Source organism: Carex rostrata, chromosome 5 (genome assembly GCF_964058835.1).
Source record: "Carex rostrata chromosome 5, lpCarRost1.2, whole genome shotgun sequence".
In the NCBI taxonomy this organism is placed as follows: domain Eukaryota; kingdom Viridiplantae; phylum Streptophyta; class Magnoliopsida; order Poales; family Cyperaceae; genus Carex; species Carex rostrata.
This window is the reverse complement of record NC_135922.1, coordinates 2,718,363-2,736,829: the sequence shown is the minus strand read 5'-3', so window position 1 is coordinate 2,736,829 and position 18,467 is coordinate 2,718,363. Positions and strand designations below refer to the sequence as shown.

At 32.9% G+C, this 18,467-nt stretch overlaps 2 protein-coding genes and 1 long non-coding RNA gene across 4 annotated transcripts in view; 2 read left to right on the top strand and 1 right to left on the bottom strand.

Moving 5' to 3' along the window:
• The window catches only part of LOC144554208 (uncharacterized), a 106,857-nt gene that overhangs the window by 24,868 nt on the left and 63,522 nt on the right, over positions 1-18,467 (top strand). The gene's annotated exons all lie outside the window — the stretch shown is intronic.
• On the top strand, positions 2,902-4,294 carry LOC144554828 (uncharacterized). 2 transcript variants are annotated; one of them, XR_013511766.1, is made up of 5 exons: positions 2,902-3,231; positions 3,457-3,524; positions 3,686-3,753; positions 4,002-4,087; positions 4,180-4,294. It is a non-coding gene; the product is annotated as an uncharacterized LOC144554828 (long non-coding RNA). The 2 variants fall into 2 exon arrangements; XR_013511765.1 differs by having other exon boundaries at positions 4,002-4,257.
• LOC144554725 (uncharacterized) lies at positions 5,752-8,158 on the bottom strand. The gene is made up of 8 exons (XM_078303048.1): positions 7,837-8,158; positions 7,632-7,762; positions 7,451-7,528; positions 7,154-7,198; positions 7,060-7,104; positions 6,922-6,973; positions 6,739-6,835; positions 5,752-6,085 (listed from the first exon to the last, which is right to left on the bottom strand). The coding sequence occupies exons 1-8, from the start codon at positions 8,141-8,143 to the stop codon at positions 5,920-5,922; spliced, it is 921 nt and encodes a 306-aa protein (XP_078159174.1). The 5' UTR covers positions 8,144-8,158; the 3' UTR covers positions 5,752-5,919.

Here is an 18,467-nt window from a genome sequence, read left to right as displayed (position 1 = left end):
ATCACTGGAGTCGCTTCAACTGATATATTGTGGCATGCTAAGCTCCATGCCATTGCTATCAGTTCAAAACCATTCGAGCACTCTCAAGATTATTGTAATAAGGAAGTGCCCAAGGCTGGATGAGTTGATAAAAAGATATGTCTACCAGGTACATGATCACCATGGGATGTGCATTTTATAATTTTTACATTACTCTACAATTTTTAAACACTATGTTTTACTCATCACTCTACCTTCTTTACACTAATCTATTTTACTTATGCAACAGAGAGACACAACGATTAAAGAGTTGAATTTATCTGGGAATAATGACATCCATCTGTCAGATTCCACGATTCCACTTCTAGATAGTCAGTTTGAACTTTTCTTAACAAAAAAAGATTTTCAAGAAGTGGAATCATTAACATGTGCAGCATTGGTTGGAGTGAGCTGTCAACATGTAATTCTAAATCTGACTTCGTTGGTGATACTGGAGATTATGAGGTGCACAAAGATCATATCAGTGACAGGGCTCGATAACCTCAGCAACCTGAAGCACTTGTGCATATCAGACTGTCTAGAGTTATGCAATTGGAAGGATAAAACACTGCCACTTTCACTGGAGTCCCTTAAACTGAGTTATTGTGACAAGCTGAGCTCCTTGCCGTTGCTATCGGTTCAAAACCGTTCAAGCACTCTCGAGGTTATTGTGAATCTACAGCACTGTGAAATTTATGACTGTCCCAGATTATATTTGGGAGAAAGATATGTCTACCAGGTAGATGAGCATTTTATAATTTTTTCATTTCTCTACAATTTTTTCATTACTCTACCTTCTTTGCACTAATCTATTTTACTTATGCAACAGAGAGACACAACGATTAAAGAGTTCAATTTATCTGGGAATAATGAGATCAATCTGTCAGATTCCACGATTCCACTACTAGAAAATCAGTTTAAACTATTCTTAACAAAAGAAGATTTTCGAGAAGTGGAATCATTAACATGTGCACCATCAGTTGGAGTGAGCTGTCAACATGTAATTCTAAATCTGGCTTCACTGGTGATACTAGAGATTATGTGGTGCAGAAAGGTCATATCAGTGACAGGGCTGGATAACCTCAGCAACCTCAAGTGCTTGAGGATATCATTCTGTCCAGAATTATGCAATTGGAATGATAAAACACTGTCACTATCAGTCAAGTTCCTGGAACTGAATCATTGTGACAAGCTGAGCTCCTTGCCGTTGCTATCGGTTCAAAACCATTCAAGCACTCTCGAGGTTCTTGTCATAACGATGTGCCCAAGGCTGGATGAGTTGGTAGATTTTCAGGGCCTGATGAAACTGAAAACTGTGGACATACGACACTGTAGGAACATAAGCATTTCTCTTGCTACTGAAAGCCTCCGCAGACCTCGTATTAACATTGGTGATTGTCCTCTGATGAGAGACTGGTGCCAGAGAAACAACATCACTTACAATGAGGCCAGCATACAACATTAAAAATAAATTATATTAGATTATTTAGAAGCTAGAGATCCTTGACTATATATTTAATAATAGCAGACCCAAACTGTACCAACTATCTCGGGTAAATTTTATGGATTTCCATGCTGAAGCCTTGATTAATTCAGAAAGCATTAAAAAATATACAAAGTTGCAAAAGAAGAAAAAAATAAAAGAAAATAAAGAATAGGATTTCCAGTGCTAGAATATATTTGGTTTTTACATGACCAAACAGCTTGTATTATATTGATGTCCAACATAAAATCCTCTAGAATAATCCTAACTTGCCTACATGTCATGTCTAATTTTCATTTGTAGTTGATTGGCAACCCCCAAGATGATAGAGAAGCTGAACTGGAAAGTGCTGAACACAGAGGTGGTGAACATGAAAGTGGTGAAGAGGAATTTGGTGAACAAGAAAGTGCTGAAATTTATGACTACCCCAGATTATATTTGGGAGAAAGATATGTCTACCAGGTAGATGAGCATTTTATTTAAACACTCTGTTTTACTCATTACTCTACAATTTTTTCATTTCTCTACAATTTTTAAACACTCTGTTTTACTCATTACTCTACCTTCTTTAAACTAATTTATTTTACTTATGCAACAGAGAGACACAACGATAAAGGAGTTGAATTTATCTGGGAATAATAAGATCCATCTGTCAGATTCCACGATTCCACTTCTAGAAAATCAGTTTAAACTATTCTTAACAAAAGAAGATTTTCAAGAAGTTGAATCATTAACATGTGCACCATCGTTTGGAGTGAGCTGTCAACATGTAATTCTAAATCTGGCTTCGTTGGTGATACTGGAGATTATGAGGTGCACAAAGGTCATATCAATGACAGGGCTGGATAACCTCAGCACCCTCAAGTGCTTGAGCATATCATTATGTCCAGAATTATGCAATTGGAATGATAAAACACTGCCACTATCACTTAAGTTCCTGGAACTGAATCATTGTGACAAGCTGTGCTCCTTGCCATTGCTATCGGTTCAAAACCATTCAAGCACTCTAGAGGTTCTTGTCATAACGAAGTGCCCAAGGCTGGATGAGTTGGTAGATTTTCAGGGCCTGATGAAACTGAAAACTGTGGACATACGACACTGTAGGAACATAAGCATTTCTCTTGCTACTGAAAGCCACCCCAGACCTCGTATTAACATTGGTGATTGTCCTCTGATGAGAGACTGGTGCCAAAGAAACAACATCACTTACGATGAGGTATGGATACAACATTAAAAATAAATTATATTATATTAGCTACAAGCTAGAGGCCCTAGACTATAAATTTTTAATAGCAGACCCAACCATACCAACATCTAAAATTTCTGGAATTCCATGCTTAAACCTTGATCAATTCCAAAAGGATTAAAAATATACCCAAGTTGCAGAACTAGACAAAAAATGAAATAAAGAATAGTAAAAAGAGGTGATTTCCAGTGCTAGAATATATTTGGTCGTTACATGACCAAACAACTTCAATTATTCTGATGCCCAGCATCAAATCCTTTAGAACAATAGCTTACATGCATATCATGTCTAATTTTCATTAGCAGTTCTATCCTCCTATTGGCAACCCCCAAGATGATAGAGAAGCTGAACAGGAAAGTGCTGAATCAACTTAGATTGTAATCCTTTTGTTTTTTGACAATACAAAACAACACTGTTAGCGGTTGTGATCTCCGGAGAAGTAGGAGTACGTCTAGCTCACTAACAGAACTCCATTAACAAGTTTGTGCGTTTCTTACTCTTACTATTAACTTTACTTTATTGTTTTTGAATTTGTTTGTGCATCTTGCTTGTTTTATCTTGTTGGATTTTGATTTTACCATCTGCTGCAAATTAAGCAAAACAGTTGAATTTTTGTTAAGGCAACCATTCACCCTACCTTCTGGGTGTTTTGGTCATTTGTAATATTTTCTATGCTGTATTTATTAGTTCTTTTCCCTTTTGTCTTCAGGTAGGTCATTTTTTACACTGTTGTTTCTTTTCATGTGAAGTGATAATCTTTGCACGGCTAAGAAAGAGGTACCATTCTTGCCAAATTCAGAATGTAAATTAATTATTTCCTAACTCTTGAGTGAGAATGTGAAAAAGAACAAGTTGCATTCCAGGAAATTTGGAGGGTAAAATTTTCTATTCCATTAAAGGCACAAATTTTTATTTGTTTTTCTGTCTGTATTTGTTAGGTTGATTTGCTGGGTGATGAGGTGGATGCGTTAACATATCTTTTGGAGAATGCAAACAATAGATACTGGTAATATACCACATTATATAAAACTTGATTAATTATGAGTTGTCAGCTTCCAACTAGGTTGCTTAACTTCATTTGAAGACTTGGAATTGATTCTGATTTTTCTTTTTCTTAGTTTGAGTAAATTGTGGTGCAGTTGGTTAGTGGTTACCCTTGCAATGGCTGGTTTCTCATTACAGGACTGTTATTTACCAGAGTTTATTTGCTGTAGTTCAACCTTGTTAATAATGTATGTTGTTTTTATTTACCAGAGATTAACCTTGCAATGGCTGTTATGTTTTCAAACTGATATGTACAGTACCAATGATTGATTGCTGGCAATGGCTGATAAGAACAGGTTTGATCATTTGTTTTTTGAACTTATAATGGACTTTTGTTATCCTGTAACGGCTGAGTTGTAATGTATTTTTTTTGTTTTTCGACATCAAGTGCACCCATAATAACTGCTGTTATTGGGTCTGGCGTGCTATTGTTATAATGTGAAGACAAAATGATTCATTTGGTGGTGAGCTGCTCTCTTCTCTCTTAGAAATAAACCTCTTTTCCAAGTTTGTTAAGAGATAAACCTCTTTTCCAAGTTTGTTTGTAAGATTTGCTGATCTCTTGTACCAATCTACCGAATACACTGACAATATCGTGAATTAGCGTATGTAATTGTAAAAGAGTGTAAGAAAGTGCTATTGGCTTGATTATCATCTTGTATTGTAAGACTCTTTGATATAGTGATTTTGCGTCGTGTTCCCGTGGTTTTCTCCCGTAAGGGTTTCCACGTAAAATCTTGTATCTCTCTTTTATTTTATTTTGCTTGTTGTATTGCCTTCTTGTGTATCTTTCATATTTCTCTATTTTTTCGGTGTTCGACGAAATTATTCTTTGAATTCTTCCGTAACCATCTCCAATAGATATTGGGTACCGGAATTGCTAGAATTGTATTAGATCTAAAGGGGTATAAGCTCTTTCTAGACAAATTGATGATTTGCGGGCATATTATTAGAACATAATGTTTTTTCTTCTTGTTTTAAAAGATCAGCCCCTTCAATTTGAAAATACTCTTTCAATTATTGTTATATTTTAATTATTGTTCAGGGGTGGAGCCACATTGTTGTGTACTCTTGGATTTGACAATCAAGTTTCTGGTATTGAAAATTAAGCCTAAATTCATATGTATGTGGGCTTTTGCCTATCCAAGAATGCCTGTTATAGAATTCAACTTGTACTTGTTTTTGAATTTGTTTGTGCATCTTGCTTGTTTATCTTGTTGGATTTAGGTTTTAACGTTGGTTGCAAATTAAGCCAAAGCAATTCAAATTTTTGTTAAAGGCAAAGTTATAATAATACCAGGTTTTGCTGAATAACAAATCACCTTGAAGAGTATTAAATGTAAATTTATGGCTTACTTGTATGGTCTTCAATGCCATATTAACATAGAGAAATTTGGATTCACAAGTTCTTGATGATATGGTAGATGGATAGTATCAACAGTACCAGTATATTTGTAATTTTGTTCTAAAGAGTAATACTTGCACAAACAATGCCTGTGATTCTCTTCCTGTCGTAACATTTCATAGACATAAAGACCAGACAACTCCAACAAAACTACCCTCAATTTTATTTACAATTATTTTTTATGGACTTGTGAATCCTCTTCCTGTGGTAACAACCTAGCTTGGATCCAAATCTGAGGACATTTGGGTATAAGGGTTAATCCGTAATTACTTTGTTCTGTTGGATCTGTTTCATGATGACAAAATTCTGTCATTTGGTGGGCTTATTTGTAATTTTCATGAAGTGTAATTTGCTTTGAATAAGTATTAACTTGACTGTATTAATGTTTTTGGCACTGGTGGTGCCTGCTTTACCATGCTAATTTCAGTACTATTTAAGTACATTTTACATGTATATGTTGAACAAAAGGTGATTTTGCTTTCTGGATTAGCATATTTTTAGAATTTGATTCACAGCGTGATTTATTTTCTCGAATTGCCATGAAAATCTCAAGGGTTTTAAGCAAATAGAAAACAATTTTATTGTTCTAACAAGCTTACAAGTCATTAACACATTACAAAAAAAAAAATGCATCATCCATGCATCACTTCCTCACATCCATCTATTGAAAAATCATATATCCGATATATGCAAATTTTATTCAATCTAACAAGTTACCAAGAATTAGCCTCCATAACGGGTCTTGAGCGATTCGGGTGGTTCTTCTTCCATAATACCCGCTCCAGTAGTGGCCAAGTATTGCCGGATTGTTGTTTTACGATCACTTATATAGGTATGGTCCAAGAAATTACTATATGCTTCCTCACCCAAATTTTTGGCTGCTAAAACACTGTAACCAATTTCAGAAGTCTTTTACCAGCAAATAGGATAAAATATCAGAAAAGACCCTACTTTTTATTATTTTTGCAAAGGAACACTGCTTTAAGTCTTTAACACAATAGTCTTGTCAACTTCATACATCCATTTACTAACTGATAGCAAATATTTCAATTCAAGTTTTGTCATTTTTCTGGACTGAATTCTTGTTTAATGTTGACATTAATTTAAAAGACAATAAAGCAGAAAAACTTAGATAAAATCTAATAATATTGAGGAATATACATTGAATGTATCAAAAATTACTATATGCTTTCTCACCCAAATTTTTGGCTGCTAAAACACTGTAACCTATTTCAGAAGTCTTTTACCAGCAAAGAGGATAAAATATCAGAAAAGACCCTACTTTTTATTATTTTTACAAAGGAACACTGCTTTAACACAATAGTCTTGTCAATTTGATGCATCCATTTTGGCTGCTAAAACACTGATAGCAAATATTTTAATTCAAGTTGTTGGTCACTTTCTGGACTGGGTTCTTATTTAATGTTGCTAACATTATTAAAGACAATAAAGTAGAAAAAAGTTAGATGTAAATTTAATAATATTGAGGGATATACATTGAATTGTAATGGTAAGAAGAGTTCTCTGAATGGAGAATTGTACCAGTGTCTTAAATAGATACGGCAAGGTAAAATGTCGTCTCTCCATATCTTATGGATATTGTATCGGCCATATCTCTCATGATAAATTTCTTTACTGCCTGTTGATGTAATTATTTGAATCATCAATTAGTACCATTTTTACAGTAAATAAAAAAAAAAAATTTGAAAACCTGAGCTTTGTTACCTTGGCATCTTATTTGAAAATACTCCTCATCACTGTAACGAGCACAGAGAACCTTATAATAAAATATCAAGAAATGAAATCAAAATCGATTATGTAAATGAAATATTTTTACATGGCTAGATTTCTAAAAGCACGTACTGCTCGATTTGAGAAAGGCATCCCATCTAATCCTTCAGGAATTACCTGTTTATTTGAAAAGTGAAAGAAAGAAAGTAAAAGAAAAGCATCTTACAGCTAAAAATCTGAATTCTTCTTCCCTCTTGAGAAAAGAAGGAACCTACAAAATATAACATATATAAATATATTCACTTTAGAATCATAAGAAGTTATTAGCAACATGCCCCGTGAGGTATTGCACTGTTTGAGTTTCAATCCAGACTGTCCGATCAGAATCTGGGCAAATCCGGTTCAAACCTGTAATGCATGGGACCTCTTTAAGATCCGTGCTAGTATATAACAAACAGTCCGGATTCAAACTCAAAAAATAAGGTACCTTAGGTGATATGGATTCAAATTTACAATTTGTTACCTCTTCTATCTTGATCTCGAAAACAGTTACAATTAGAAATTCCCCTTCACATGATTCCACACTCAAACTTGATATCTCCTGAAAAAAATGAAAAACCCATAAACAAGCATAGAAAATCTGAATAAAAACCAAAAATTCTATCATACACCTCATGAAATAACTAAATTTGAAGAAGAATCACCCCTGTTTCGGCATTCGCAATCCCTCGCTTCAAAAATATAGGTGCCACGTGAGCAAAGACACGCCGGAATCCATGCAATTGCGCAACCCTGAAATTCTTCAGATCAGGAAAGGTGCTCCTAGCACTTCTTTCTGATAAGAGAACAGTACAGTAGAGTGTCAGTATTCAATTACTAATTTTGCAAGGTTGTGTATGCAAAAGTTACCAGAGAGGATAGATCCGAAGCCACAGATGGAGATGTAGCCGTTGGGTGAGGCAACGGCTTCGAAATCGGCGATACTGTTCAGCTCGGTGGCGTTACTGCCTGAAGCATCAGCCTGAGCCATGATTTTGCGGTTGTGAAAAAGGCGGAGAACAGTAGGGGGTACGGTGTCAGGTGGTAAGCTGACCTTTATTTTCACCGGCAAGGAGAGGAAGGATGCTCCGGCGTCGGATCTTAATCGGACGGCTACGAGCGATCTACTGCTCCAGCGGGGAATGCAGGAGCTGCTGCTAGTAGTAATCGACTGCATTGATGCTGGTTTTCTTTTCCTTGGTAAACTTCTTAAAAGGCTTGTTGTACCTGTTTTCTAAGCCGTTGATTTTAGATCGGACGTTTCTAATCATCTATCCAGTTTGCTGGGGATACATCATTTATACGAACCGTATGATTTAAATCGACGGTCCCAATCCGCCTGAACTCTCAAATGATCCCTTTAAAATCGATACAGTGCGGTACCCTACCGTGTAGAATGAGATCTGCATCGTTCTTTTAATCGGGCACGAATTATAAAGCAGAGCCCTATAATTCGGGTAAATATTTTAACAGAGAAGCTTTAGCTTCATACAGCGCACGGATGATAGAATCAAAACATAGCTGCATATGGTTAGTGATCTGCATGAAGCTAAAACTGCTCATTTAAACGCTTTACCCTATAATTCAAATAGGCTCCGAAATTATTTTGGATCAGCTGGAGGCTCATTCAAATTCATTTAATCTACTGTAACTCAATTTTTGAGATTAGATCCAACCCGTCCAATCTGTTTTGACACGAATATTAAAGGGTCCCCGTGCATTTCATCTCGTGCCGGATTGGTCCAGATTATGATTAGTTGGTCAAAATCCAAACTGAAACATTAGTAGTAATTGGGTAAATTTTTGAATTTGTTAACAATATTAGATATTTTAAAAATTTAAATTGTAAATTTGTATGCATATTTTTTTAGTAATACTTGATAAATTTCACAATATTGCTGAATAATTTTAATAATATTTTTGGAATTATTTTGCTGATTTTACTTATAGAATTAAACGGTTAAAGTATTTAATTAAGAATATATTAACCTCAAGCGAAGAAAAAAATTGGCTGCCATGTGGCCTCATGCATGGCATCCATCCAACTTAATTCCAACCACCCCCCTATTGTTTTTACCCGTTTTTTTATTAACACTTCCTCACTTAACGAAAAACATAAAACAGAAAACCACAAAAAAAAAATATGAAAAAAAAGGAAAGATAAGAGAGAACAGAGAAAGAAAAATGGAAGAATAACAGCAAATTTTGTAATCAGTCCATTGAAGTTTCGATCTTACGTCACACGGTAATGTTTGAATAATTAATTGCAATTTGATGTAATATTTGGGAATATGTCACTATTAGGCAATCGGATTTCTATCATTTGAGTTTTCATTTTGATCAAATTAATTATGGAAAATGTATGTGAATGTTGGATAATGAGGGCATATATAATAGGATATTGGGTTTTCGAGATAGAAATGTCTGAGTAGTACTGTGGTATTATCTGAAAACTTAGACCCGGTCACTAAAATATGAAAACTCAATCTGATATATTTGTATGGCTAATTCAGTTCTAAATAAATCATCTATAGAAGCGCGTTAAATAAATTATTTGTACAGTTGAGTTTATTATTTTTTCAGATTATTTCTATTTGCAATGTAGGATGATGCAACAAAACTGACATGAGTTTTATTTACAATATTTTTTTACGGATTTGTACTAGTTACCTCCACGGGGGTAACAACCAAGCAAGCCAGGATCCAAAACTGAGGACATTTGGGCCTAAAAAGCTCAATCTTTAATTATATTATTGATAGGCCCATACAATCAAGCACCAAGCACCAAGATAAGGATGGGATGAAATGGTCCTTTTAAGATGCAATCAAGCACCATTTATGCAGCACTTTTTAAGTTATCCATTTTTCATTTCCTGTCCTGTGAAGATCTCAAAGACGAATTAATTAAGGAGGAAGGGGTTTTTTTGATCAGATTTTGTATAGGATCAGATGACAAACAGATGATGTTTTAGTATTGATTTGATCAGAGAGGAGAAAGAGGGGGTTGGGGAGATTTTATTTTTTTATTTTTCATCTTATACGCTAGTAGCTTTTACGGCCATCTTATATTATATTTGTAATGGCAGTATATTATATTTAATTGAATAATTTTTAAGTCCTGGCTTTTATTAAGTTATTTAATTTTGCATTGAACATTATTCATTCAGTTATACAGATCCTTGCCATCTGACCTTCAAAAAGAAAAGAAAAAAAAACATTGTTCATTTAATTAACGTTCTCAACAAACGCAAAATGCATTTAGCCATTACTAAATAAAAACGTGGAAGGGGCGAAATAAAATCATACAAAAATGGAATATTTTAATAACATCTACTTTGTATCTGTCTATTACCTTTAACAAAAGGTAATACACAGACCTAGGTGCATTTTTGCTAGGTTTCGAGTTTTATTTCATATGCGTGCAACCTTTTAATTTTTTAAATGCTAAATAATAGCATCAGGACGTAAATTGTTTAAAATATTGATTTGTTAAAAAACTTATTGACGAGATAATATAGTTATTAGCATGGAGACTATATCACCTTTTTTTTAAAATTGGATATTTGAATATGAAATTAGTTGTTAGTGTATATTTTTTTTTCTGTGGTTAGATTTGTAGATATTATATGAGATTGGTTTTTATATACACCATTAGTACGTGACAGGATTGGTAGAATAAAAAAGAGAGAGTATTTTTGTTTTTGATAGATAAGTAGGATTGGTGGAAGTTTTGCTGATTTAAATTTTGGATCAGAAATTTTTTTTCCCAAAGTTTGTCTGATCGACAAAATATAATGAATCGGAATTTTTTTTAACAAATTAAAGTTTGGATCAAGAAAATTTCTACTAATATTTCTAGAAAATCAAAACTACTCTTTCTCTTTTTCTATATTATTTTGTAATATTTTTTACGAATAAAAGAATTATTGTCTAAGACCCAGTTAATTAACGGACCACACAATAAAACATATATATTACATAAAGCATGCATTTGATTCTTTTTGTAGCATTGTTTAATGCCATTTTGGCCTGCACAAGTATCGTATTGTATCAATACATCTTTTTTTTTTTTTTTTCATTGGGTTATATATTTTCAATTTGCCATGTGTTGGTGCCATATATTGTCTGGTACAATAGTCCGTTGTATTTTGAAACAAGTGAAAAATAAATAAACAATTTGCCATGATGAATTTCTTTAGGCATGCGGACTTATAGCGTGATTCACTTGAACATTTCAATATATTAAATTAAGTTACGCTACTTATACTGTGTATCTCTTAAATATTATGATAATTCAAAAAAATGGCAAGGTGAAAAATAAATATGTAGCATGTTATTGTTAAAAATAAGGCTTTCTTTTCAAGCTGAAACATTACAATAATATATACTTATTTCAAAAGATTTAATTTTTTTTAGATTAAATCAACTTTATTATATAAAAATATGACAACTTATGAGAAATACAAGAAAGAACACACAACTCATCTTGAATTTCCCTGTCAATTTTTGCTGTAAGGAAAACAACAAAATAAATTTTAAAAATTAAATCAAACAAGAAAAGCAAAAGGCAATTTCAAAAAAGCTAATCGATTTTTCAAATAAATTACCTTCTCCCAAAGTTTTGTGTGCTTAGTACAAAATTCAGCCACAATGTCTCCTCTTTTTCCTTTTTTGTACTCAATTCACAAGCCCTTTGCAAGCCCACAGGAGACATGAAACCTTAATTTGCATTTTCTCTGAATACAATCGAGGGCACAATCGTAATTTCTCCCACAAATAAAACAGTCCTTCTGCCACTGTTTATGTGGGACTCTCGAGCAATCAATCTCGCCTCTTCCCTCAGGGTCCTGAAAGAACACCTCTCGTACTAGAAATGCACATATTATATGGGTCAACTTGTTATCGACTGTTAGTTTCAAGGCTCCTGCTTTCACAGGGCAAAGACAACACCTTTTTTCCTTTGGGGGGAGTTTTGAGGAACAAGCTGAACAGAACCAATCCCCCTCTGCTATAGATTTGATCAGAGGGTTGCCATAACAGGAAGCATGAACCATTAAATAACTTTGTTAAAACTAAAACATAAGGAAAAAAATATGGTTACAAGAGAACCAAAATTAACAAAAAAAAAGTTATTTTCAATTTTAGAGTAAAAAAATAAACATAAAGTTGTAATATATTTAAAAACCATATGAAATAATAATTTAGTTTTTTCCAATATCATAAACTAAAAGTAACAAAAATATAAGAATTTTTCTATTATTAATGTTATCGTAGAGATCATATTTAAGTATGATCAATTGATACATTTTAATACCACATTTTTATTTTAAAGACTACTTTCCCATTATAAATAATTTGATACTACACTACTCATGTACATGATGTTTAGGAAATACATCTCGTGTGAAGAAACATGTCACGTATGTTTATTGAATAGGACAAATGTTATTGAAAATAATAACTGTGTTGCAACTACAATTAAATTAATAGAAAACAAATTATTGGTGAAAATATTATATTACACCTCCCGGATGCTTTTGTTAAAATAAGTAGGAAAAAACAACAAAATAAAATTCGTCTTTGAGTTGCACATCCATAATTTGTAATTTCGTCTTTTAGATATATATATATATATATATATATATATATATATATATATATAATATTTTGTCAGAAAGAAAAACGATATCCATTTTTTTAAGGAATTGAAATATTGTTTCGATTCCTTTTAAGCATTCAGGTGTTCAATCATTAAAAAATTCGGAATTTGAAGTATTATATAGAAGCATTAATTCGGTTCTCTTGGTATTTATATGTAATGAACATCCACTAGAAAGGCATTAATTTTCCGTGATGATAATTAGACACCTGTACTAAATGCTTAAAGGACATGTACTGAAATAATATTTCATCTACGTCCTTTCCAATAATTTATAAAATTTATTTCTAAAAGCAAAATTTCATTCCAATTTTAACGTCTTCCCTCTACATTTATTATTAAATAAAGTTAAATGAATTTCACTTAAAATTAAGGCCGAATTTTTTTTAATTGTTAAATCCGAATTAAACAACAATTACCACTCAATTAGTCATATTTAAAATCATATTGCTCACACATATTCAGTCGGCCCATCAACTTTTTCTTTTTCTTTTTCTTTTTCTTTTTCTGTTTTGCACTTCGCTCTGTACGTATAGATGTCAATTTTGTAATGGCGTATGATCTGTCTACCATGAAAGATGTCAATTTTATAATGGAGGAGCAGGTGACACTATTCAAATTGCTTATAGTTTAAATACTTCCGAGTAGAATTGCAAAAAATTATAAATAGAGCTTTAATTGCTTGGATATGAGTATTGGAGATAAAAGTTAGTTATTAAATACTTGAGGACAGACTGAGAGATTTATTTGAGGAGTAATTATCAGACTCAATAATAATAGTTGTGCCCGATCTGTAGCATGATTCCTTAATAGGAGTGTGCCATACTAAATAAACCCATGGGTTGCATGCATACCCACTCCGCAATTTGCACTTATCTAGTGTAATAAAATAATATTGGATGTACTTCGATTTTCATCCAGCACACATGATGTCACGACCCCGCCGCCGAACCAGGATCGTGACAAGAGAGGCACCCATCCATCCTTTGTCCCGTCAACTTACGTCGCAACAAAAATGACAAACAGAAACAATACGGAGTCAGCTACAAAGCTCAGTAACTGGTTATTTAACGACGTGTTTCTCTATAATTGGCTTAATTAAACAACCATTCAAATAGATTGGATTAATCCACACAAATTCAAAACAAATTATGAATACATATTTAACCGGTGATAGCACCTGGGTCTGGGTTATCAATAAAACAAGTCACACAATATCCATATCATTTCCTTTCACACAATCATATCATTTCTCAAATTCTCATAACACACGATCATATCATTTCACAAATCAAATTCGAACCACAGACCCGCTATCCCGTTAAATATGCATCATAATCCAAAACCCAATTCAATTATCCAATTCAAAACTCAATTAAATGAAACAAAACGAAAACACAAATTATAGAGAAGTCCGGTTACCTGATAGTGATCAATCCAGAAATCCAAATCATAGTGCAACGACTGTACATAATCAGCGCGACGTAGTCGGAATTTCAATCGGACAGATTATCAATATCATAATAATATTTCTTTTATAAAAATATTTCTATTTTTTTTTCCTCTCATTCTTTCGCTTTCTGTTTCTCTTTATTCTCCAAATGGAGAGATTAAATATATTTAAAATACACAAAATGAAAGTCGGTTAAAAGTGGGGGTAATTCATGCATGAGGCCCACGTGGTAAAAATAATGCCACGTTTATTTTCAAAAGAATAAAATGGAGTATTTATGTTTTAAACCTTTACATTTTTCATAATTATAAATAAGTAATAAAAATTTATAAAAAAAATTAACATTCGCAAATAATACATAGATTGAATTAATAATTGCATCTAATATACCTAATGTTGGAGGCATTTTTTTTAGGAAAATACATGAATGTATTATTTTCTTGAGATATCAAGATAATTATAATATGAAGACAATTACAGTTCATCAAATCAAATAAATAATTTATTAAATTTCAATAAAATATGAATAATGTTAATTGGATAATTTTGATATATTCTGAAGTTATGAAGTATGAATATAAGCAATTTGATAAAATGAATGCGGTAGCAATCTATTCATTTAGAAATTGGAATCTTGAAATTAAGAAGAGTATGTGTTACCAATATATATAAGATTGAGAAATGAGATTAGGAATTTATATGAGATAAATACATTGCATCTAATTAATAGAGAATTAATACAACCTTTGAATAAAACAAGTTGAACATATCCTATGGGGCCCACCTGGCAAACAAATCACTTTATACTTCTCTCTTCTTTTCCTCTCTCAGCACGTGGCAAAATTTCTCAACTCCAACGCTGCTATACATATATGCAGCTGCTGAGAGAGAGATGGTTGCTCTATTACTTGCACTTCTTCTTTGCTTCCTCCGGCCGCTTAGTTGTTTCCGGAACATTTCTTTCTCTCTTTCATATTTTTGCTTTTGCAAAGAAACAGAGAGGGGTCCTTTATTTTCCTTGCTGATTGAGCTCTAGCGATTAATAGAACTTGTTGGTTGTGTGATACTTCCTTTTAGTGCAACTAGGGCAACTTATTGGTACTCCTCTCTTCTCTCTTTATCACTTATCTGATGTAAAGTGTAAACCCTATAGCAATAATGATCACTTCTCTCTCTTTGGTTGCTCTTAATGGTTTGTTTCTAATTTGTGTTGGATGAAAAATTCTGTCATAATTGTTACGGTTTGAGGTTATATAGAACCAAGAATCTAAGTCAATGATGTTAATGTCATTTCTAAACAGTTGGTATTAGTGCTCGTATCGGTTCAATTAACTATATTCTTAAATACTAATTATTGACCCAATAAGCCTCATTCCTAAATTCTTAGGTCTTACGTATGTCTTGCATAATATTAAATACATATATTGAATACATGGTCAGATGGAAATATATATAAAGAAAAGCACAAAATGATGAAATTGGGTCTTAGACTCGGCTAAGAATTAGTAGCAGTAAATAAAAGGAAGTTAATAGAGATATGAACTGGGGAAGGACCCATAAATTTAGATGGAATGAGGCTCTGACTTTGAACTTAGATATTGATTATTGGGACTTAAGAACAGTGGACCTTTCCACAATTAATCCATGCCGATTTGAGTTAAAAATGGATAATGAAGTCATTAATTGGAAAATGATTAAAGAATAAAGAAATGATTAGTAAATGATGACTTTAATTAACAACGAATTATAAATACATGAATTAATTATTTACTATGTAACTGGTTTTGTAAGTAATAATTGATGATATATAATTATGTCATAGGTATCGATTTCGCAAAGCGAAACTTGACGAGATTGTCAAGAACAACTTATATGCAACGATTGGTCGCTCTATCTGCCTACGTTATCAGGTGCGGGGGTTCACTGGCTTTGTTTTGATATTCATTTCTAAGAATTAAATTGTATTCATTTTCCATGTTGAATATCTAATTGGCTGCATTATTTGAATTGTTGCATCATATGCATAACACAATACAAATGAAACTGAATTAATGGTAAATTGATGACTTATCATTTTGGTACGGTTTATCGATTGATTGTTCCTTGTTATAAATAATTGAGTGATTCCACAGTTACCGAATTTTATTGGATTTACTGATTACTGCAAAGTCTAGGTCATGGCTAGACTTTGACCCAGGACCCTTATGCGCATATGGTGAATGGCCTCAACTGAACCCAGTACCGGTTGGGTAGAGGATATTGTAAATTGTGACTGTAAGGATAGTGAAGCTGTGGTAAATGTCTATTGCTAGTCACTACCTATGAGAGGTGACAATATTACTTATATTATTGGATTACGTATCATTGAATTGAATTGTTGAATTTTATTAAGTGTCTGACTATAAACCAGACTGAATAGAACGGTATAAGTCAAACACAACATATACATGTATTTGCTTGTGTACAGGAAATAATGATGGTATTTGCTTGTGTTACCAGACCTGGAAATATGAGTTTAAGCCAAATATATTGCTGTTAAGCTTCATTTTCTATGATTTGAGATTCGATTGAATATTGTGATTGAGCATATGCATTCATTTAATATATATAAACTGAACTATTAAGGTCAAGTTGTGAGGATTTAATTCTGGATATGGATTCTTATGAATCCAGTAGCCTGAATCAAATTCTGCACTGAGAAATATCGCTGTTATTTCTCACCCCTCCCCCTTTTGTGGGTTTTACAGGTTCGTTAGATGATGAGATGCGTTTATGAGTTATAATTGACAGCAGGGCCAAACAAAAGATATGATATTTTGGATTGTAATATCTAACAGGATGTAGAGAGTATATCTCTAGCATCTTCCACCACCAAATGTCAGATATATCTTGTAAACATTTTGGTTTGGGATTAATGTAATGGGTTATATTGGTAATGCATAAAAAGATCCATGCCTTGTGTGTATTGAATTAGAAATATCATGGTAGGCTGTTGCACTATCGGATTTGGGGTGTGACACATGATCTTGACACCAATCCAATTGATGTTGTATTTAAGCACACTAGATATATAGGTGTACATTTATGTTGCATAAATACAAAGTATGGGTATCGTATCGGATACAATATATGGATATGGCGATACGGTAATTTGTAAAAATATAAGATACAATATACCTAATATATATATTAATTTTTATTATTTTAATTATAATTATAACTTAAACTAAATTTGTATAAAAACTGAAACCTAACTCAAGTATCAATTAAATACGTTAAGTTACTAAGAGGTATCATATATGAAAGTGTATAGCAGTGGCTAAGATATAATTGGCACTGAACCGAAGTGGTAGGGGTTCAAATTGTGTTGGGAGCCAACGTTATTCATTACTCTAGAACAAATCTTGTGCCGCCCCGTATAATGCAATGAATCTCTTGGGCCCTATCGGACTAGAAAACAAAATTCATTATTCCTAAAATAATATTCGGCCGTATCGGACCAGGGAACCAAAATCAGTAAGCACGAAACGTCTCTCTACCGTATTACATAGTATTGACCAGTATCGGAGACCGTATCTAGTGGTTAAAGATCACCACATAAACCGATACGCTAGCTAGCGTATCGGATACATATCAGTGTCGTATCGGGTGCGTATCGGTATTTGATATGTGTCCGATATGGGTACAAAGTCTAATATGGAGTATCCAAGAAATATAGGTGTACATGCACTATACCCTCACGTTAATTAAATCTGGCTTCGTTGGTGAGACTGGAGATTTTAGGGTTGCACAAAAATTCATCTTCGACTTTTTTTTTTCAAGCTAACATGTATTCGTGCATCATGTTACTTCACTGGTCGTTCTAACTATTCCTTAAGCTGGTTTGTGCCTTTATACACTTGCTTACTTGAGTCGGTTAGATTTTTAAAATTGAAACTGTTGAGGAAGAAAGAAATGTCTTGGATTGTTGTTTTTTAGGGTCTAACATCTTTTTTTCTTTCTTTTTTCTTCTTCTTCTTGGTTCGTCCCTTCGGAATTGAATCCTCTTATGATACCAGGTTGAATTTTGAGAAAAAATAACTAATTTGATTGATTTCTCATATTATTTTAATCTCTTACAATATGGTGCGTATTTTTAATATAATAGAGCCATTAAAATATTTTCTTAATACATATATAGTTTTATGTATATGTTAACTAATACTAATTGATCTCTAATATCAAATTGATATGCTATCATTGTAATTTATATATAATTGATTATTCATCTTCAACACTTTTCATGCAAAGTTACAATAACACCAGGTTTTGTTCTGCTGGATTAGTCCAAGCTGAACTGCAAATTACCTTGAAGTGGTATTAAATGTAGATTTATCTAATCCAAAATTT